Source organism: Paroedura picta, chromosome 8 (genome assembly GCF_049243985.1).
Source record: "Paroedura picta isolate Pp20150507F chromosome 8, Ppicta_v3.0, whole genome shotgun sequence".
In the NCBI taxonomy this organism is placed as follows: domain Eukaryota; kingdom Metazoa; phylum Chordata; class Lepidosauria; order Squamata; family Gekkonidae; genus Paroedura; species Paroedura picta.
In genome coordinates, this window is record NC_135376.1 from 95,390,954 (window position 1) to 95,414,612 (window position 23,659).

Here is a 23,659-nt window from a genome sequence, read left to right on the forward strand (position 1 = left end):
TGGGCAGACAGATTCAGACAGCATATCGCTGCCTTACCACTCTGCGCCACAAGAGGCTCTTGTGCAGTCTAGCAATTTGCAAAAACACTATGGTTGGGTTCTGCAAAGTGTGAGAGGGTCCTCCAGTCACTTCCAGTTTGGACCAGACATGATACGTCCGAGCCCACCAGAGCCCACCGCTCCATTTCCTCCTCAGCATTGCCAGCTGTGGCCGGAGAGCAAATGAGCAAAGGCCAGGGGGGTCTCCCACATTGCAAAAGACTTGGCATGCCTGCTCAAGGTACACAGGGGGGGAGGCATTTTCTGTTTCAGCTCAAGGAGACAGGGGGGTTTAAAATCACTAAAAATATTGGTCAGTTGAGAATTACTGGTGGAGCCAAAACAGGAAGTGGGTAGCTATAGGCCAGTGCTTTTAAAGAGGCACAATCCTTTGCTCTTAAAAACATATACAAAACATATTAAAATGTTTGTGAAACTCTGAAGGGGAGGCTTTTTGTTTTGCTTTCTTTTATTTATAAGTCATTAACAAGTTCCTGGCCCATAAAACAGGCCTAACCCTTTGCTCCCCCTGCTAATTATGCAGGCACAACTGTTCAACTAGAAGGATCAAAGAGTCAGATCATTATCAGACACTTAAGAGCCCTTGGAAAAGGCAACCATAGAGGTTAAAAGTCGTTCTCACCAGCAGCTCTACTGCTGAGCAGCAGTGAGGAGAGGAGAGACTGAACAGTTCAAGATTACTTTCCTTTAAAAAATGTCTTGGGTCAGATAGGTCTCTGCTAGGACTGTGCTACAAAGTATGGGGCCACTACTGAAAAAGCCAGGCATCTATGCTGCATTAACAGTGAAAGAAGTGAGTCCTCAAGGTGCCTCAAGGTGGAAGGTTGTTAAGATATAGTAGGAATCAAGAAGTTACAGGTTCGAATTCCACAACCCATTCCCTCCCTCTGCATTATTTTTGGGGGGTTACCAATTCCAACATCCCTGGCAACACAATATCCCTTCCAGAGCAAACTGGAAGGGACGTCAGTGTGTCTGGCTGATGCTCTAGCATTCATCTGAAATTGTATAGTTTTATCATGGAGTTTCAGGTGAATGCTAGATCATCACTTAAATCCAATGATGTCACTTCTGCATAGGAAATGATGTCTTAATGCTGGGGGGGGCATTCATCCATCCCCCCACCGGCCTATTGAGTAGTGGTGGAAAACAGGGGAGCTGCCTCCAGTAAGGATAAAATGAGGAAGGAGTGAAAGACATTAGTCATTTTGGGTCCCCATAAGAGAGAAAGAGACTAAAACAGGGGTGGGCAAACTGTGGTCCTCCAGATGTCCATGGACTACAATTCCCATGAGCCCCTGCCAGCATTCATGGGAATTGTAGTCCATGGACATCTGGAGGGCCACAGTTTGTCCACCCCTGGACTAAAGTGCCTGGTTTATCTTGTGATACTTTCTGTATCTGACGTCTTTCTCCACAAAGACAGGCCTGTCCAAGACGGCTGCTGGCAACAAACGGTTACCAGTTTACCTTTGATCCCCGTAAGACCTCCCGGTGGCTTATCTGGCCAAGCGAACCAGCTGAGCAAATATTTGAGATCAACAAATGTGTTTTTAAGCAGCCACCCTTCTGGCTGCCGGCTGTGTCTTCGCTCCCTTCTCTTGCTACGCGCCTGCAAGGACCCCGTTCGTAATTGGGCCTGTCAGCCGGCTCAGCCTGCTGCTCTAAATTAGATATTGACCGGATGTGACAGCTTAATAGCATAAACTTGTTCTGAGAACAAAATGAACTCTTCTGGCAAAGCGAGGCTGTGAACTGGCCTTACCCCGGTTGCAACACATGGGTGGCTATAATTAAATCAATGGGCAGCCCCCTCCTCCCTCCCCACGGAAGCCCACGATGACCTACATGGGTCAGAGTGGAGCCCTTTGGAAGGCAACAAAGAAGGGGAGGGAGGATGGATAAAGCCGCAGAGTGAGCGGCTGGCCAAAGAGAGGTGCCAACATTCTTCGTGTTATAAGATACCCAGGCTAGCCTGATCTCATCAGCTCTTGGAGGCCAAGCAGCGTCAGCCCCCGGTAGTACCTGGAGAAGCCCAGGGTTGCTCTGCAGAGGCAGGCACTGAAGGGGTGACTGTTTGCAAAAGATTTTGGTCATTGCCCATTATTTCGGGAATGTTTACTTCTTCCTAATATGTCCTACTGCATTGACTTGCATGGGCCAGGCTAGCCCGGTTTCATGAGAAGCTTAGCACCGTCAGCCCTGAATAATACTTAGATGGGAGACCACAAGGAAATCCAGGGTGGCTCTGCAGAAAAAGGCAATGCCAACCACCTCTCTCGGTCGCTGCCCTGATGTGGGTGGCCCAGCCAAGCCCCAACTTATGAAATCTCAAAAGCTCAGCAGGGTCAGTCCTGGATAGTCCTTGGATGGGAGACCACCAAGGAAGTCCAATGCCAACCACCTCTGGAAGTCTCTTGCCTTGGAAACGTTACAGGGTCACCATAAACGGGCTGTGTCTTGAGGACAGGGATGCAAGTCTCCAGGTGGGACCTGGGGACCCCCCCAGTTTTACAGCTCATCTGCAAGCAACAGAGATCTGTTCTCCTGGAGAAAATGGCTGCTTTGCAGGGTGGCTTAGCATTGGAAGTAGAAGAATTGGTACTTATATGCCACTTTTTTCTACCCGAAGGAGTATCAAAACGGCTTACATTTGCCTTCCCTTCCTCTCCCCACAACAGACACCCTGTGAGGGAGGTGAGGCTGAGAGAGCCCTGATATCACTGCCCGGTCAGAGCAGTTTTATCAGTGCCATGGCAAGCCCAAGGTCACCCAGCTGGTTGCATGTGGGGGAGTTCGGAATCAAACCCAGCATGCCAGATTAGAAGTCCGTACTCCTAACCACTACACCAAACTGACTCTCCACTGAGATCCCTCCCCACTCCAAATCCTGCCCATTCCCAGCTTCACCCCCAAAGACTTCAGGGATTTCCCACCCCAGAACTGGCAATCCTACTTGAGAGCACTTTGCACCTCCCTGCAAGGTAGGCTGCACTGCCGAGTATGGCCCAGGCTAGCCTCTTCCCATCAGATCTCCGAAACTAAGCAGGGTTGGCCTTGATTCATCCTTGGACAGGAGGGCACCAAGCAAGATCTGAGGTTGCCATGCTGAGGCAGGCAATGGGAAGCCACCTGGGAATGCCTCTGACCTTGAAAACTCTCTGGAGGCACCATGGGTCAGCTGCGATTTCACAGCATTTCTCAAGACCAAACGTGCATCCTGTTCTTTGACAAAAGGTCACCTGCCTGCTGTCAAATGAAACCAAATATCTAACATCCTCAAGGAACCTGTCAAAACCATGTATTCCTGCTTTCGCCAGTTGTTGTTTGACTCTGCTTTTCATCTTGTATAATTGATCGTCCAAGAGGTGACTTGTGGCTGATTTAGAGTGGGTTAGCTAGCTCCGGGAATTCCAGCTGTGATGCTTTCATGAGCACTGCTCTCTCCCCAACCATAGGGCAGGAAGAGCAGGTTGTTTCTTTTTAGCCTGGCTAAAGGGGGGGGGGGGCATCTGGAGAGTTTCACTCCCAAATGGGCAGGTGGGGGAAGCCAGGGGATTGGAGGTTAAAACAGAGGAACGGATTCTGGGTAGTTAATCTTAGCAAAGGTTTTGAGATATAAGCATCGTGTCCTCAATAAAGAGATTTTCTTCAACAAAGTCTGCTTATTGGGAGCAATCAACAGGACCGTTGTGGGCTGTTTGCAGAGCTCAGAAAGTGGTGCTAGAGGAGACAGTGCAGAGCAGGCAGGAAAGAAGCTTCACCATTGTGAGGAAGAAGACCCACCCAGCTTCCTGTGGCAGGATGAGAGGTCTGTGACATCAAAGGGTTGCCACCTTCCCAATGGGGCCTAGAGATCTTCCAGAACTACATCTCCTCTCCAGACAATAGAGAGCCATTCCTCTGGAGGAAATGCATGCTTTGGAGGGTGGACTCTATGACATTGTGCACCACTGCTGTCCTGTCCCTCCTCAAATCGCCAGGAAGATCCCAACCCAAATTTGGCAACCCATGTTGTCTCAGGAAAGAATATTTCACACATTTCTTATCTGCCACACCATCACACACACTCCTTGGGAAGGGGAAGGAATCAGAGAGGGAGAAATTTCTTTTCTCATCCAGGATTAACTAAGTTTGGGGAGGGTCAGTTTTGACTGCATACACTGCAAAGCATTAAACCCTCTTCATTGCAGCCTGAATTCAAACCAGGCCCCAAGCCAGCTGCTGTTGCCCTTGGAGGGGGTGAGGGTGGAGGAAAGTCTGTTAATCTCCCAGCGTCACATCTCGTTTTAGCCCCTATGGTAATTTTGCATAGTGTTTTGGACACTCTAAGGTGCTGTATCAATTACTGTTCCCCCCCACCCCAACTCCCTGGTGTTTTTACCCCAAAAGATTTAACATGCTAGAAAATCAACTCTTTAATTCCCTTCATTTCGCATTTACCAGTGAAGAACAGGAGCAAAAGACAAATACAATGTTGGATACTCTGCCTGCTGCAGTTTGCAAGGTGTCTGGCGCCCTCTGCTGGGAGAGGCCTGTAGTAGGCAGGCACTTTAACCCTTTCTCATTTGTAGTCTTTACTATCACTGAAGAGTCGTGAGCAACGTAAAAGCTATTGGGGGGGAGGGGGGGGAGATTCTTCCATGTCTCATATGCTTTAAACATCTCAATAGGTGGTCAGCCAGTGTCATGAGCCATTAGGTTTCCCTCCACATTATCCATGAATAGAACTGCAAGGGAACTGAAAAACTCATTAACTTTTCCAAACTGTAATGATGGTCATTTGCTTTGCCTGATAAAGAAAAGTTCTCTCTTCATCTCAACTGCTATTTCCTGTGGACAAGGACTGAAGTGAGCCTCCATCATGGCCACCTCTGGGGTTATGGAATTCTTGGAGATTTGGGGACAGAGCCTGAGGAAGGCAGGGTTAAGGGGACGGAGGGACCTCAGCAGAGTATAATGTCATACCTTACTAGCAAAGGTACACAGCTGCATCACCACCACCCCCATCCACATTTGGCTAACCCATCTGGGCTTTTCTGCACTCTTATTTTCAGCATTTGTGTGTCTGTATTGCGTTGTTGTTTTATTTTCCGCATGTGTTTTGCTCCCTTGAGTAGTTGTTTCTATATTGTATTGCTGTATGTCCAGCTTACTCCTGAAAGAAATAAGCTGAAAATACAGTGATGTAATATTGAAGCAACCACTGGAAGGAGAAATACACGTGCAGAAAAGAAAAAAGAGGCACAGGAAGTTTCCAACAGTTAGAGCAGTTTCTCAGTGGAACAGGCTTCCTCGGGAGGTGGTGGGTTCTCCATCTTTGGACATTTTTAAAAAGAGGCTGGAGAGCCATCTGATGGAGAGGCTGATTCTGTGAAGGTTCAAGGGGGTGGTAGATTACAGTAGATGAGCGATTGGGATGTGAGTGTCCTGCATAGTGCACGGGGTTGGACTAGATGACCCAAGAGGTCCCTTCCAACTCTATGATTCTATGATTCTACAAAACAGTCACTGAAGTGATGAGAATAAGAATCCAGAAAAGCCGTCATAAATCCTTAAGAGAAGCAGGTCCCCATCAGAAAGGCGCATTTACAAGGTCGCTTTTTACTTCCCTTGGCATTCACAAAAGCAGTCTCACAGCGGAAACTTATCAGCCTAACAAAACCAGAGGGCTCGGACAGCCCAAACAAAATACAGCAAAAACCACAATGGCAAAGAAAGTCAACATGTCGGGGGGTGTGGCTAAAGATGTCGTCCTGAGAGGGTGGCAGGGCATCTGCTCTGCTATCTCTGAAGCCTGACAGGGGTCAATTGTGCAAGCAATTGGCAGAAAAGAGGAGGGGTACGCAAACCCCACCTCACCTTTCTACCCAGGAAGTTCTTGGGGCCGTCTCCAATCCTTTAGGGAGTGTATCTCCCTGGATTATAGGCTGTCAGCGTTCCAGGTCCAGAGGACGACTGCCATTTTCTACCTCGGACTTTCTTTCCTTTCTTTAATCTTAAAGTATCTGCTTCAACCCTACATGATGATTTACTACAAATGAACGCTTTGAACTGAGGGGAGGACATCGGCTGAGTTCCAAAACATCATTTACTGCAAGTATCTCTCGTTTTTTTTTTCTTCGTCTTTCTTCCTGCATCAAAGCCCTTTGTTTCCCCCCTCCTCTTACTCTGCTCTGCCTGAAGCCACCTCGTTAAGAGGCAGGCTAATTCTCCTAACTAAGCAGAAGAAGGACTCAAATCAACTCGAATTAATTGGCAAAAGCTCTTATTGTAATTGTTTTGGTTTTCGAAGATAAGAAGATAAGAGCTGTGAATGGGAAAATCTCACGAGAACTCTGTGCCTTAACTGACTTTAATACGTCACATGCCTGTGCCGGAACATTAGAGGATAAAACAGAGGACCTCTACTGGCCACTTGTAAAATTGTTTGAGGCCGGGTTTTTTAAAAGTCAAAATCATGTCTATGTTAAAAAGATTGGCTCATCTAATAGAGATACAAACCCAAGATTACAAAGTATTCTTAGATGGATTGATCAAAAATATCTCCAAGGAGATTCAAGATGGCAAGGAAGAAGTCTTCAATAGGAATGATGGATTAATAACAGTGACTGATGACAGCTTCAAACAAGGTGGAAAACCAACAGCAGAAGAGAAATCTGAAATTCATATCTTCAAGGAGATCCAAGATGCCAAGGAAGACGTCTTTAACAGGAATAATGGATCAATAACAGTGGCTGATGACAGCTCTAAACAAGGTGGTAAACCAACAGTAGAAGAGAAATCTGAAATTCTGGAGACGGAAAATGGGATGCCGGAGTTCTGCAGCCCAGATAAGGACACCCTTTTTAAAAAGACATACAGCCATCTCAAAGCAACAGTGTACAAAAATCAATCAAAAGAAATATGGATCTGCAGTGAAAGAAACCGATTTAAAGGATCTCTCTGGGGAAAAAATTGTATTGATACTGGAGTCCAGGAGGTGCAACGGCCTCAAGATTTATCGATGCATACTCTGCGGGAAAGAGTACAACTGCACTTTCTACGCCAAAGGCCTACGGGACAGAATATAATTTTACGGGAACGACAAGATGTAGCAAGCCTCGAGATGAGACCCCCTTAAGAAGACCGAAAGCTCATATTGTTTTATGTTTAATGTTATACTGTATTCTATATTTCCATTTTTATGAAAAAGGGGAAGCAGTGTCTCTTTCTCTCTTGTTTTTTTTGTCTCTTTTCTTTTGTAGGCATATAGGTAATATAATCATTAGTGCTGAAAATGTAAAATGGGGTTCTCCCCCCTTATTTTTTCTTTCTTCTATTAGTGTATTGTCCTAGGACTAAAGCCTACACTGACTTGTAGAAAATGTTTAATGTTAAGCTTTCAACTTAAATCTGAAAATATATCTGTTAGGATGGTTCTTAGAATGGGTCAAGCATAAATTGTTTTGTAGATGTATCAGAACCAAGGATAAGGAGAAGCTATAGAAGACTGAAAGCTTATATTGTTTTATGTTTAATGTTAAGCATTTAATCTAAACCTGGAAATCTTATTATTCTCTGTATTAACAACATATACTGTATTCTACATTGCTACTTTTATGAAAAAGGGGAAGCAGTGCCTTTTTTCTCTCTTGTTTCTTTTTCTTAGTAGGCATATAGGTAATATAATCGTTAGCGTTGGAAATATAAAATGGGGCTTTCCCCCCTTATTTTTTTTTTTTTATTATTGGTGTATTGTTATAGGGCCAAAGCCCATATTGATCTGTAGAAAATGCAAAGCTCTCAACTTATACCTTTCAGGATGGCTCTTAGAATGGGTCAAGTATAAATGGTTTGTAGATGCATCTGTATTAAGGATAAGGAGAAATTATGAAATCCTTTTGTAATTTTTTTTTCTTTGTACATCTTTAAGGCAAAGCCCTACTTTCCTCTCCCTTCATCAGGGTATTGATACAGGGCCAAAACTCATACTGTGCTATAAGAAATGTTTAATGTTAAGCATCTAACTCAAACCTAGAAATATCTGCTAAGATAGCTCTTAGATTGTATAACTTTTCTTTTGTATATCTAAACAGGCCTTTTTTTTTTTTTTTTTTTAATGTAGTGGAAATGCGGACGGCTCTTAGACTCATGGCTCTTAGAGTTTTGGGCAAAAGTTTATATCACTGTGGAGTCAATGTGGGGTCGTATATTCTCAAATGATGATTATATTTCTATCTTTATGAAAATAAAAAAAATCATTATAAAAAAAAAAAAAAAAGAAAGTCAACATGTCAAGAAAGCAGAGGAAAATAATATCCATGCACAAAAAGAAGCAACTCTTGAGTTTTGAAGCACAGTGCGCTCCATAAAGCTTTGCACTGAAATCTCAAATCAAATTAAATTTACGCTCATCAAACCAACCATGACAACACAATTTCCCCCTTCCCTCTGCATTTTCAGACTTACGGAGGTAACTGTTCTGTGGCTCCTTTTGCACTGTCCGGGTACAGGAGACTTCCGTTTGATTCTTCTCAGCAGGGACACGCTTGACAGATACCAAATAATGGCCTTGTTCTCCATATGACTGCTGCCATCTAAATTAAAAGGCGAAGGAACAAATCAGAAGCGAAAAGAAATGGGCAAAATCCTCATTAAAACAGCACAAAATGATGTCTTAGCAACAACAACAAAAAAAGAAAACAGGTGAAAACATCACCTGCAAAGCATTAAAGTTGTCATTAAAGTTTTAAATTATTTATTTAGCTTATTTCTAGCCAGCTTTATTGCTGAGATGGTAGATTTGACTCTAAGTCAAATATAATTGATAAAATGAGACATCCAATGAACAAAGCAATAGGGTTGGGACTATAGAAATATGAAAGCAAACAGTGAAATAAAGCATGACCTTTAGAGCACAATAGGTTAAGTGGTATAGAACACCTGTCCCCAATTTGGTGCCCATGAGCTCCAATAGTGCCCACCAACACCTTACCTGGTACCTGTCAAGTGTTTTTGAGAAAGCAGGTAGGGCATCTGTGATTGCACAGACAAACTTGTGTCAGAATTCCTAAGGTGCCCACAGGCTAGAAAAGACTGGAGCCCCCTGGTTTAGAAACTACCTAATCATGTAACTCAAAGAGGGCTCAAATTTCATATTTTGCCAAATTTCCCTTCAAAAAGGCAGTGTGGTGTCGTAGTTATCTGTAGAACCACAGCTGAATCTGCACTGGGCTTTTTTCTCCCAGTGATCCCGAATTTTATAAAGTAATCTAAATGTTATTCAATTTCCATTTTGATATTTAGCACTTTAAATTTTTCCTCTCGCTACATTAGAGAAAACCGCTCCAAAAGCCCCTGTATTAAGTCTCTGCCATTTGCCTGATTAACTTCCTCCCCCTCCCCGGTGCCTCCAAAGTTGACATAGCAAAGCAGGCTGGTGTTGATGGGTCAAGGCGTCAGTTCATTGTCTTTCCACCCCTCGTTCTCCCCCCCCACTCAGAAAACGGGGGAAAAAACCAGCAACCTCCTGCTCCATCCCCCCCCCCCACACTTCCTTTGGTTGTAGAGTCAGGAGACAAACGGCAGGAAATAAGCCCCTCTCCAGCCTTGTGCTCCTGCAATGCCAGCTGGAGCTTCACATATGACTGCCTCCCTCCTCTTAGCTTCCCCAATCAAGTGGGAAGGAGATAGGAACCACACAATTAAGAGTAGAATGCAGTTTGTTTTAATTCAGGAAAAAGGAAGGAGGAAGACCCGAGTTCAAATCGATCTGAATTCAGCAGGTTCGACAAGGGGGGGAGTAAGTGCAGAACCAGCACAGGGTTTATTCCCTGCTCCTTCTCCACATGTAGCCAGCTGGGTGACCTTGGGCAAGTCACAGTTCTCTTAGAGCCCTCTCAGTCCCACCTACTTCACAGGGTATCTGTTGTGGAGAGAGGAAGGGAAGGTGATTATAAGCCACTTTGAGACTTCTTCAGGTAGAGAAAAGTAGGATATAAAAAACAACTCTTCTTTCACAAACCTCCACACTGCCACACCTCCTGCTTCAAGCATCTCCTTGGCCGTCATTTTTGTCCACCTTGATTTCAGCAGCTTTGTGGCCAATCAGAGCTTCCACAAGATGCTTGCAACACCGTCACTCAGTGTTAGAAAGGCTGCCACTTACCAGAACTGAGCTGTCCAAACCAGCTCCCTGCTTTGATGAGGTAACTTTTTTCCAGTGACCTCACAATGGACTTCACTGGCTAGCAACCAGCCTACTCCTCTGCAGCCAGGGCAAAGCTAGCAATAATCTATGTGCACCACTAACATGCACATGGCGCTTGAGAGTTAAGCCATGTTTTTCAACGCACAACCTAGAAGAAGACAGACAGGTGGGAATTCCAATCTCTCTGCACTCTGCTTTTCTTTGCTGTGCCGTGTCAGCAATTCTGACATTAAAAGTCTCTGAAGGTAGGATGCTAAAAGAATATTTGAGAGAGAAAATGTTATCTACAATGGCCACGGCCCTTTTAGAGGCCCTTCTCAGGATCCAGGGCTCCCTGCATTAGGCTGGCCACTTGGACAATAAGCGAGGCTAACAAAAGCCTAAGCTAAGAGGGAACAAACTTCATTCTGCTTCTGAATTTCTGGGATGTGCTGCTTTAATGTTTCCGCAGCGCTTCCTACAGTGGTGGTCCCCCCCGCCCCACCCCCACCCCCCCTCTTGCACAGCTCTCGCTTCCATGGACTCAAAAAAAATGTTCTAAGTTGTGCTTAGGGGGGGGGGAAATGAATAACAATTTTTATTATTTGACATAACACTGTTGGGTGCGGATGGACAAACTCTGACGGAAGATGCAGAGAAAGCAGAAAGGCTTAGTGCCCATTTTACATCTGTTTTTTCCCACAGGTCAAAGTGTTTAGGCACATCTAGAGATGGCTGTAGCCAAAGGACAGTGTCTGGGTGGCAGGTTGACATGGATAGAGAGGTTGTCGAGAGGCATTTAGCTGCACTGGATGAGTTCAAATCCCCTGGTCCAGATGAAATGCACCCGAGAGTACTCAAAGAACTTTCCAGAGAACTTGCACAGCCCTTGTCCATCATCTTCGGAACCTCTTTAAGGACTGGAGATGTCCCGGAGGACTAGAAAAGAGCAAACGTTATTCCGATCTTCAAAAAAGGGAGGAAGGATGACCCAGGATACTACAGACCAGTGAGTCTGACCTCTGTTGTGGGGAAGATAATGGAGCAGATATTAAAGGGAGCGATCTGCAAACATCTGGAGGACAATTTGGTGATCCAAGGAAGTCAGCATGGATTTGTCTCCAACAGGTCCTGCCAGACCAACCTGGTTTCCTTTTTTGACCAAGTGACAGGTTTGCTGGATCGTGGAAATTCGGTTGATGTCATTTACTTGGATTTTAGTAAAGCTTTTGACAAGGTTCCCCATGATGTTCTGATGGATAAGTTGAAGGACTGCAATCTGGATTATCAGATCGTTAGGTGGATAGGGAATTGGTTAGAGAACCGCACTCAAGGACTTGTTGTCAATGGCGTTTCATCAGACTGGAGAGAGATGAGTAGCGGGGTACCTCAGGGCTCTGGGCTCGGCCTGGTATGTTTAACATATTTATTAATGATCTAGATGAGGGGGTGGAGGGACTACTCATCAAGTTTGCAGATGACACCAAATTGGGAGGACTGGCAAATACTCTGGAAGATATAGAGTTCAACGAGATCTGAACACAATGGAAAAATGGGCAAATGAGAACAAGATGCAATTGAATAAAGATAAGTGTAAAGTTCTGCATCTGGGTCAGAAAAATGAAAAGCATGCCTACTGGATGGGGGATACGCTTCTAGGTAGCACTGTGTGTGAACGAGACCTTGGGGTACTTGTGGATTGTAAACTAAACATGAGCAGGCAGTGTGATGCAGCGGTAAAAAAGGCGAATGCCATTTTGGGCTGTATCAGCAGGGGCATCACATCAAAATCACAAGATGTCATAGTCCTATTGTATACAGCACTGGTCAGACCACACCTGGAGTACTGTGTGCAGTTCTGGAGGCCTCGCTTCAAGAAGGACGTAGATAAAATTGAAAGGGTACAGTGGAGAGCGACAAAGATGATCTGGGGCCAAGGGACCAAGCCCTATGAAGATAGGTTGAGCGACTTGGGAATGTTCAGCCTGGAGAAAAGGAGGTTAAGAGGGGACATGATAGCCCTCTTTAAGTATTTGAAAGGTTGTCACTTGGAGGAGGGCAGGATGCTGTTTCTGCTGGCTGCAGAGGAGAAGACATGCAGTAACGGGTTTAAACTTCAAGTACAACGATATAGGCTAGATATCAGGGAAAAAATTTTCACAGTCAGAGTAGTTCAGCAGTGGCATAGGCTGCCTAAGGAGGTGGTGAGCTCCCCCTCACTGGCAGTCTTCAAGCAAAGGTTGGATACACACTTTTCTTGGATGCTTTAGGATGCTTAGGGCTGATCCTGCATTGAGCAGGGGGTTGGACTAGATGGCCTGTATGGCCCCTTCCAATTCTATGATTCTCTATGATTCTATGAAAGAATACAAAAAGATAGAAATTCAGGTATTCATCCCAGAGTTCTTGGAATTGTTCTAGTGGTCTACGATTAGCCAAGTTTGTTAGTTGAGCCATTACAGTGAATTCTGTACATTTTATTATCCATGAGCCTATATCTGGAAGTTGTTGTTGTTTCCAACAAGAAGGATGGAAAAAGAATTCTATTCCTTGTTTTGGTAGGCCTGGAGGTACTTAATAACATATTTTTGAAGTCCAATGGGAATTTACATTTATTAACAATCTGCAATTTATCATGTACTTTTATCCAAAAACTTTCAACTGCTTTACAATTCTGCCACATATGAAAAAGGACCCTATAGTATCATTGCATCTTCAACATTTACCACCTGATGGACTTGACATTTTACTAATAGCTTTAGGTGTCAAACGCCATCCGTAAAACATCTTGTACCAATTTTCATATTTAGTCTTGTATTTTCATGTTTTAATGTTTAATTGTCAAATTTAATATTCATTTAAATTTTATTCTATATTTTTGTGATTTATAACTATTATATACAATTGTGACTCCACCCTGAGTTTATGAAGATAGGGCGGGAAATAAATTGAATTTCAATGCCATAGCAGCACCACTGAGATGCCAGGGCTCTATGGGGGTCCATGGATTCAAGATATCGCAATAGTGCTGCTGAATTACTGATGCGCTATATTGGGTGAGCGCAATAGCACTCAACTTAGAGCATTAAAAAAAACACTGAGGAAATTTACATGGCAAAAAGGGAAGGAAGGAAGCAGCACTGTTAGAAATGACCATGGTGCTTCACAGATGGCTCAGTACTGGAAGGAAATTTGCAGTATGAAACCCCTCACCCTGTATCACTTGATTCAAAATCGAATCAACAGCAAATAACACCTGGTTTAGAAGAGTAATGTGAAAATCTTCAGTGTTTCTAAAAACCTGCCCAGCCAATCAACTCTCCAGTGGCTCTGCTCAGCAAATGCCCCAAATGACCGCCACCCCCTTCTCAAAACACTTGGCAGGTGGCAGGAAAGGTGCTGGTGGGAGACATGTGCTTGAGGAAGCGTGCAAAATAAGAACTATGTAAAAAAATCATAAGCACAACGGCTTAAGAATTATGTTGTAGACTATAAAATAAGGCATAAAAAAGCAAGCATAAAAACATCACAAATTACAAACTTCAGCAGCCTAAAACGATAGCCGTAAAATAGGCCTCAGGACCATACCAAAGGAAGATAGCTGCTAAGGTTGCCTTCATTACATGAGGGTAGATTCAGGGGGGGCAGCTGTGTTGGTCTGAAGCCCGAGTGGGCAAACTGTGGCCCTCCAGATGTCCATGGACTACAATTCCCAGGAGCCCCTGCCAGCGAATGTCCATGGACTACAATTCCCAGGAGCCCCTGCCAGCGAATGTCCATGGACTACAATTCCCAGGAGCCCCTGCCAGCGAATGTCCATGGACTACAATTCCCAGGAGTGGGAATTGTAGTCCTTGGACATCTGGAGGGCCACGGTTTGCCCACCCCTGGTCTGAAGCAACAGAACAAAGCTTGAGTCTGGGGGCACCTTTAAGATCAGCCAGATTTCTTTTGCGTATAAGCTTTTGTGTGCAGGCCCATGGACGCTTATCCCCAGAATTAAACTTGGCGGACCTTCGAGGTGCCTGCTGGACTCAAATTTGCCCCATTAAGCGAGGTTTTGAATTGCGGCTCTGGAAGACTATAATGCAGACGGACTCTGATCATGGCACAGGACTTTGGCCTGGAGCTGGTCAATGTTTGACGAGCTTTCCCCTCTCCTGTTGGCATCATTTTCTACAAACTGACAGAAATTGCCAGACAAGGAGAGAGATTGCCCGGGCAGAGAAAGCCACGCTATAAACTAACAGAAACCAAATTCTGGCCACATGTGGTTAGCTTGCTGCATACAACCATTACGGTAGATGTTACCATAATTTACCCTTAGAGCTGACTTCTCTAAGACAGGATTACGATACAGACATTTGTCCTTCTCCTATCAGTGCCTTCTGGAATACCCAAATAATTGGATGACCAACTTCCAGGAGAGTCATGGAGACCTCCTGATATTGCAATTGATCTCCAGACTACAGTGTTCAGTCTATCATTAGCTACTAGCCTTGCTGACTGAGGGAAACTTTAGGATGCTTTGGGCTGATCCTGCATTGAGCAGGGGGCTGGACTAGATGGCCTGTGTGGCCCCTTCCTACTCTAGGATGATTCTAGGATTCTAGGATTCTATAACTTCCACATTCAGAGGCACTGAACCTCTAAATCTCAGAGCCAAGAGGCAGCATGAGGGGAAGGCTTCGGGCTCAGTGCCCTGTTGTGCCCTGTTCCAGAAGAATTGGTTGGCCATTGTGTGATACCAGATGCTGGACTAGATGGACCATGGGTCTGATTCAGCAGGGCTCTTCTGATGCTTTTCGGAAGGCTTCGACTTTTATTGTTTATTGTTATTATTGGTCATCCGGAGACGGGATGCTGGACTAGATGATGAGACATCACCCTGCCAACCAAAGTGCGTCTAGTCAAGGCTATGGTCTTCCCAGTTGCAATGTATGGCTGCGAAAGTTGGACCATAAGGAAGGCCGAGCGTCAAAGAATTGAGGCTTTTGAACTCTCATGCTGGAGAAGACTCTTGCGAGTCCCTTGGACTGCAAGGTGAACAAACCGGCCAGTGCTAGAGGAGATCAGCCCTGCCTGCTCCTTAGAAGGCCAGATCCTGAAGATGAAACTCAAATACTTTGGCCACCTCATGAGAAGGAAGGACTCCCTGGAGAAGAGCCTAATGCTGGGAGCGATCGAGGGCAAAAGAAGAACGGGACGACAGAGAATGAGGTGGCTGGATGGAGTCACTGAAGGTGCAAACTTAAATGGACTCCGGGGAATGGTAGAGGGCAGGAAGGCCTGGAGGATCATTGTCCATGGGGTCGCGATGGGTCGGACATGACTTCGCACCTAACAACAACAACAAGCTCATATTGAGATTTAGCTTTTCTAGCATTATCCCTACAATTATTGGTTATTTGTTTATACTCATCCTTGGTAATAAGGCCTTGCTTCCTTTTCCTAAATGCCTCTTTTTTATTCCTCAAATCATTTGACAGCTGCTTATGGAGCCAGCTTGGCTTCCTTAGGTTCCTTCCATATTTCTTCTCAAGGGAATTGTTTGTGATTGAGCCTTCAGTATTTCACTTTTAAGAAACTCCCAGCCCTCGTGGACTCCCATCTCTTTAAGTCTTTCTGACCATGGGACTCTACGCAACATACCTTTAAATCTGTGAAAAACAGCTTTCCTGAAGTCCAGTTTATACGTACGACTCTGTAAAGGTTTTCTCTTTCCCACGATTGAAAATTCCAAAAGCACATGGTCACTGCTACCACGTGTGCCCACTACTTCTACCTCATCTGCCAGTTCTTCCCTATTGATGAGAATCAAGTCTAAAATAGCAGAGCCCCTGGTTCCCCTCCCTACTTTCTGGGAAGATCTGTCGAGGGGTGGGGAGGACTGAACCGCAACAGCCAGATGTCAGGCATCCCATTATGGTGGGGCTCTTGCAGTGCCTGGCAGTAGCAATGGGGGCTCTATGTTTTAACAGATGTGAAAGGGTAATGGCACAAGCAGCATTTGTGTTGGCAATTGCTGGGGCCTTCATGAGTGGCGGATTCATGGATGACCAGAGGAGCTTACACCGTGAGCAGGGAGGACGTCACAGTGAGGGACAGCAAGGTGTCGGCCCAGCTACGGAGGTCCAAGACCGGCCAAAAAGGTCGGAGTGTGGTGGTGGTGTTGCCACATGCACAGGACTCCTGCCCATGCCCTGTACAGTATATGAGGTCCTATTTGGCTTTGTGGCCAGATGTGCCTGGCATTCTGCTTATGCACCAGGGCAGGAGGTGTTTCTCCCGCTACCAGTTCACAGAAGTGTTACCGGGCTGCCTCAGGCAGTTGGGGATGGAAGCCAAGGGATATGGGGCACATTTTTTTAGGATAGGTGCAGCAACTCAGGCATTTAATTATGGGGCATCACTACAGCAGATTATGGGGCGAGGCAGATGGTGTTCGGGTGCCTAGAAGGGTGCATCTTGGCCATTTGACTGACTAACTCATTTCAGGGATGTGGTCAACCCTCCAGCAGGTGCTGACAGTTGGGCACAGCTATGATTGCTGGGCTGCACAATATGCTTCATCGTCTGGTTGGGTCATGCATCTGGGCCTGGAGGATCAACTCATGATCAGTTGATTAGGGCATAAGGGCATGCAGTGGCCAGTGCTCAAAGGGATCATCTCTGCCAAAGTCCATTTTAGTGGCCCTCTATCAGTCATCCTTGTGCATTTAGGCAAGCAGCAACTAAGTGGGTCCAGCTTATCAACATGGTGTCAGGGGAGCTGGCCCTCCTAACTCATCAGCTGCCAATGGTGCAGATAATCTGGTCAGACATTGTACCACATTGGGCTTGGAGGAATGCGCACATGCCTAGCAGAGTCAGCTTAGTGGCCCAGGAGGCCAACAAGGTTGTTGACAGGATAATAGTGGGACTGGGAGGCATGGTGGTTAATCATCAGAAATTGATGTCTTGTACCAGACAGGTATGGACAATGTTGCTCAGTTGGTTGGATTGTGGGGGGGTTGGCAGGAACTGTGCTGATGGCAGGTTGGCAGGGGACAGAGCCGGTTTGGAAGGGAGTTTGTCCCGAGTGGCAGACTCCCCAAAATAAGGGGCCTCCTTAAAAAGATGGTGACCTGCGAACAGGTGCTGACCCAGCTGGGAAGGCTAGGGGGCTCACAGGGCCGTGTGGCCTGATATGGACCGGAGGTGGTTTACGCCCCCTCTGGCATCCCAGGTGGACTCTTCCCTGGTTAGGGGCTACAGCAGCATGGGGGACCCATGGGGGATCATTTAATCATTAAATTGGGGTCACTGTGGGTAGGCAGGTAGTTGTAAGTTTCTGCATTGTGGTCCCTTCCAACTGTATGGTTCTATTATTCCTGTCTGGGAACTGGTGCGGGATCCAGGGGAGCTGCTGTAGCAGGTATAATAGTAGTTGGATAGCTACTGAGTGACTCTCAATCCCCTGCCATGCCAACACACCCCATGTTTATGGTTCATAAAGAGCCGTGGCCTGTATATGCCAACAACAGCTGTCCGCGTCTTCTTAAGCCCAGAATTGCCCCGCCCCCCGCAAGTCAAAACCAAAAGTAGAAGAGCAAATTCCAATCTCTTTCCCCTCCCCCCCTGGCCTTGAGGCGCTTCCAAGGAAGGGACCCCCACCCCACTTTCAGAGAGCTCACTTAGCCATGAGGGGAAAGGCCTGATCTCCCATCGATGCCTGATGGACCACCTTGAGGAGTCAGATAGACACAGAGGGGCATAGGAATCAGGTGGCCAACCTCCAGGTGGTGGCCGGAGATCTCCCACCATTACAGCTGCCCTCCAGGCAACAGAGATCAGTTCCCCTGGAGAAAAGGTGGACTCTATGACATTATGTTCCACTGAAGTCCGTCCCCAACCCGACACAGGAGACGGTCCTTCAAATAGCATTCTATGAGGACAATGCTTGCTATAAGGTACCATTCACAGACATGAAGTCCCACGAACAGCTCCAAAAAACGACACAGTCCAGTTTCACCACTTTGATTCTGCTGAACGAACACACCAGCCGCATTTCTCCCACCTGATTCTGCTTCATGAAACGGCATTTCCAACAGTTCAGGGCCATTTACCTGCAAACCACGTTGGTCTCGTCTCTTCCCGCAAAGACATCCATCGCAAGAGGGAAGCGGGTGCTGACAACCACACTGACGTTGGAGGGCACCCCCTCGGGGGAAGCGGGGCCGGCCGTGAGCAGGAGCTGGGGCAGACACTGAAGTAAGAGAAGGAGATGGGGAGTCCAGAGAAATGGAATTTGCTTACGGAAAAAGGAATACAGCTGAGGACACGGAGGGAACACTGAGGGGCTACAGTTCAGAGACAGAAAACGTGGTGGTGGGCCTGAAAACGAGTGTTGTACGACCTGATTTGTGGCAGCGTTGTCAACACGGGGTAGGGAAACCCCATTTTTCTCTGTAGTCTCAATTCCAAGACGTTTCCTGGCCCCACCTGGAGGTCAGCCGGAAAGCCGAAGCAGCTGACAGAAAAGGCTATGCGTAGATCCTTTTATTCAGGTTTTGATTATAAAACATATCCAAAGTATTGGATAGTAGTACGGATGCCAAAGTGCAAACTGGTTCTGACCACATCTTCAAATGAAATTTGCTGGGCAGGGGCTCCTGGGAATTGCCATCCATGGACCTCTGGAGAGCCACAGTTTGCTCCCCACCCCACCCCCACCCCATGTAGAGGCAAGACCCAGTCCAGGAAGGCCTGAGTGTGCTGAGCCTGTGAGTGTTTGGGGGGATTTGATAAAGGACAGAAAGAGCCACCTCAATGGGAGCAATGTTGGGGGTGGGAAGCCAAGCATTCTCCTGGGGTCAGATGGAAGCAGCTTCCAGAGGAACATGCCCTGGGGATGTAACAGGGATATCTTCTGGGCTCTCCTGGAATCCCAAGAAAGCACAGGAAAGCTAGGACTGGCTTTTTGATTTGGGGGAAATAGGGTTAACCATACCCCCCCCATGGGGATTGGGCGGGGGATTGGGGGGCCTGGTTGCCAGATCCAGGTTGAGAAACTCCTGGAAATTTGAGGATGGAGCCTTGGGAAGCCAGAGCCCTTAGTGGGCTGCAATGCCTCAGAGTCTGCGCTCCAAAGCAGACAGGAGAACTGCTTGCTGTAGTCTAGAGAGTAACTGTAATTCCAGGGGATCCCCAGGCCCCACGTGGAGGTTGGCATTCCTAGGGGAATAGAACGTGTTTGGTTTCAGCTTCAAGTGAACGTGTTCCCTGTCAGAGTCCCAGAGGTTGCTAGCCAAGAGCAGGCATCCCTGGCAGTCAAGTTGACCCAGTGAAAAGCTGTGGTAGGCGCCAACGTGGAAACCTTAAACCAGGGGTAGTCAAACTGCGGTCCTTCAGATGTCCATGGACTACAATTCCCATGAGCCCCTGCCAGCGAACGCTAGCATGGACATCTGGAGGGCCACAGTTTGACTACCCCTGCCTTAAACCCTAAGTAATCTTAGCAAACCCGCCCCCCCCAAAAAAAAATCCAATGGTGATTCAACAGAAAAGACCTTGAAAAATCATTGTAAGAAGTGTCTTCCACTGGCCCATGTGACAGGGAGGTTAAGAAAACAGAAACACCAAGGGCCATTTCGCACGGCTTCAAAGTAGCAGAATGGTTGCTATTTGGAAACTCTACTAATTTGACATAACCCACGACGTCGTAGACAATCTGCAACAATCCTGAAACCAATCAGCAAAAAGCGCTTCGTTGTGGCGCTTTCAGGGGAATCCAGAAAAGTGGATTCACCCTCCGGATAGCGATACACTCCTGCAACCAATCTGCAACAGTAGCGCTAAAGATCTGTGCGTTACCATTGTTGCTGGTTCTTCAAAGTCCCTCCCCCTGGCTCTCTCCTCCAAACTTCCGGCGAAGCGATCGCCATTTTTTTTTCTCCGAGCGAGCGGGGATAAACGCACCGGCGAGCCTCTTTCTGTTTAGAGGCTTCCCTGGCTTCAGTCCTTCACCTTTAGTCACTAAGCACAAACAACTGAAAAGCCCGTTTGCTGAAATAAAGTCCCTTTATTTTTTACAAATAAATTCAGCCGAAAATCGTGCCCGTGAGAGGGGGGGGGGATTTTTTTTTTTATCACTCGAGGCAGCGTGCAAATGATCATACAATCAAACGACAGCTCACATTAGGCAGCTGGATGGGTCTCTCCGTAGCAACGAATCTACCTAGATTCATTGCTATGGGTCGTTTTTTTTTTTTTTAAAACCTTTCTTAAAGGGAAAGGGGCTGTTTGGGAGCATGCTAACGGCTGCCCATTGGCTGCTTGACGGCCAGGGGCGGGACGAGCTTGGCAATAGCGCTTCCTTTCTAGCGATTTCTGCCGAGACCGGAAGCCTGTGGGAAACGCTAAAAAACGCAACTGATTCCACTACAAAGCCAGGTATGCATAACGACGAATTCCACTATTTTAAATGGCGATTTTTCATTCCGCAAACAATTTGCAACAAAGATCCCTGTGCGAAAAGGCCCCAAGTTGTTTCAAGTGGACCACCACATTAATTGGAGATAAACTCCCCATTTAGAATTCTTGGAAAACCTCTCAGCGACTTACAAGCCACATCGGAGACGTTCTGCAGCTTGAAAGCCTGTAGCCTCTCCTTTCACTCTGACTTTGATGCCAAGAACACTTAAAGCTCATTCCCTTTTATTTCTGCCCTTGCCACAGACTTCATTTCGTGAGATGAAAGGAGAGAAAACAATTAGTTCGCCCAGAAATTCTATTAGTCAGAAGGAACACGGACGTTTGGATCAATACCAAAGAGGGTGACGGTCCTGACTGAAAAGGGGAGATTGGTTTTCCAGAATGATGGAAGCCCATAACTCCCAGAAGCCTTTGCCAGGGGAACAGAATATCGAGCCAACCTTTTGCCGCCTGGAGAACCAAAGTGCTCCATTTAATCTTCTCAAATGGTAGGCTAAATGACGGACTTTGAAGCCTCATCATGGCAGTTAAAGACTAGGAGAGCATGTTAAGCAGATGAGCCTTTGGCTGTCCCGATCAATGACAGATCAGCTACAATGCATGATTCCTGGGGGTCTCCACCTTCTTCCTTAGAGGCATCAAGCAGCAAGACACATGGAAGAGTGGATGGCGGGGCTTTATGTCGAAGACATGGTGACCATGCAGAACAAATATGGAGGCCAGTAGCACCTTTAAGACCAACAAACTTTTATTCATGGCATGAGCTTTCATGTGCACACACACTACTTCAGATACAATGGTTACCATGTGTCACTTGGGAAAGGTTTAATTCAGCTCTTTGCAACTCAGACTATGGGGGGGCGGTCAATTTCTTTCTTTCTTTCTTTCTTTCTTTCTTTCTTTCTTTCTTTCTTTCTTTCTTTCTTTCTTTCTTTCTTTCTTTCTTTCTTTCTTTCTTTCTTTCTTTCTTTCTTTCTTCCTTCCTTCCTTCCTTCCTTCCTTCCTTCCTTCCTTCCTTCCTTCCTTCCTTCCTTCCTTCCTTCCTTCCTTCCTTCCTTCCTTTCTTCCTTTCTTTCTTTCTTTCTTTCTGTCCCTTTTGACAGGTTTTCACTTGATTTTGTTTCTATCAGCCAGTCTCTGTTCAGCTCTGGTTGCATCTTCCCTCAGAGTGGTCAGAGTTTGGGGGCTTCCAGTTTTTTATATTGATATTTTGATACTGGTTTTAAATCCCATCATTCTACACTGTTGTTAGTTCTTATGTGGTATTTAACTTGCTTAAATCATGTTATTCTATATCAGGCTTTTTCAACCAGGGTATCATGAAACCCTGGGGTTTCTTGATGGTCCTGGAAGGGTTTCCTAAATGAGTGGGAGTTAATGATTTTAATATATATTTTTAAATTTGTCATTTATCAGGTGGTATGACCATATATGGTCATGTCAAACTCTCTCCCCCCCCCCAAAAAAATGGCCAATGATGGGCCTGGAGGGGGTGGGAAGTGAAGGAGCTCCCAGTGGGCATCTACACAGCTCTGCTTCCCAACCATACTCTATAGCAGTGGTCCGCAACCTTTCTAGGGCTGCAGACCAGCAGTGGTGGGGAGGGCGGTCGCGCATGGTGGGGAGGGCGTTTGCGGCTGCACATGTGCGGCCCTGCTTCCCTCTCCCTCCCACAAAACAAAGCTTGCCGGGCCGCAAGCTTTTGCAGCCGATTTGTTTGCGGCCTGGGAAGTTTCTTACTGCGGGGGGTAGGTGGGGAGAGGGACCACCGCTCTGTAGAATCGTGCCACTTCTGGGGTTTCTCAAAGCCTGAATAATCTTTCAGGGGTTTCTCCATAGTAAAAAAGTTGGAAAGGCTTTTGTACCTTGTTAGCTGCATTTGCTTCGTGAGAGACCGGATATAAATTTGAAATTGAAAAATCAGAATGGGGGAGAGCTGGTAGGTAGGTAGATAGATGATGGTGATGATGATAATGATGAAGTTAGACAGACAGACAGATAGATCCTATATGCCTGTTTTCATGATCTTGCCATGTATTGCTTTCTTGACCTGTTTACATAATTTTGCCCACTTCCATGGTTCTATGATTTAGTTAAGTGATATTCCCTCTGACCTGCTGTTAACCTGTGTCTTAATTGTACAATGGTTTTTCACAGCTCCTTGTCTGACAGGTGTTTTATCATTTTGACTTTGCTGGATTAATCTATGCTCTTAGGAACGCCTGTAATGTCAGAAAGTTAGCATCCATTTTGTCTCAAAATCTTGGACTGGGAAACTGAGAGCCTGGCACACTCATGAGCATGCCAAGATTCAAATTGCAGGGAGGGGATACTAAGGCAGCTTAAAAATACACTTGTAGTTTTGTCTGTCAGTTTTAGCAAAGAAAACCCCTGTTTCTGTTCGTTATTTTCTTCAAAAAAGCGATTTCTGACTTCACAACAGATCTGCTTATTTGGAATAGAAAGATAAATAGTAGATGGATGGATGGATGGATGGATGGACGGACGGACGGACGGACGGACGGATGGATGGATGGATAGATGGATAGATGGATGGATAAATGGATGGATAGATAGATAGAGTGTGTGTGTGTGTGTGTGTGTGTGTGTGTGTGTGTGTGTGTGTGTGTGTGTGAGAGAGAGAGAGAGAGAGAGAGAGAGAGAGACCTGATCAGACTGGCTAACTACCAGTGTTGAGACAGCACCATGCCCTCTCTTTTTTTGAAGCATATGACCCGCTATGCACATTCATCCATGTCCCCCTCAATAGTTTCCAAGCTGTGCACCATGACACTCAAGTAAGCCATGAGAAAACCTATACTCTGAAATCCTTTAAATATTAAATTAAAAAATTAATCCATCTTGTTGGATGCCCTGACCTGGAGGGTCCAGGCTAGTCCAATCTTGTCAGGTCCTGGAAGTTAAGCAGGGTTGGCCCTGATTAGTACTTGT

At 46.1% G+C, this 23,659-nt stretch overlaps 1 protein-coding gene across 3 annotated transcripts in view; it reads right to left on the reverse strand.

Annotated features, from left to right (window-relative positions):
- The window catches only part of LOC143843979 (heparan-alpha-glucosaminide N-acetyltransferase-like), a 271,359-nt gene that overhangs the window by 242,538 nt on the left and 5,162 nt on the right, over positions 1-23,659 (reverse strand). For all 3 annotated transcript variants that reach the window (XM_077350869.1, XM_077350872.1, XM_077350871.1), the window contains exons 3-4: positions 18,340-18,479; positions 8,512-8,639 (exon numbers count right to left, since the gene is read on the reverse strand). In XM_077350869.1, the coding sequence (XP_077206984.1) occupies positions 8,512-8,639; positions 18,340-18,479 (268 nt within the window). The remainder of the gene's footprint in view (positions 1-8,511; positions 8,640-18,339; positions 18,480-23,659) is intronic.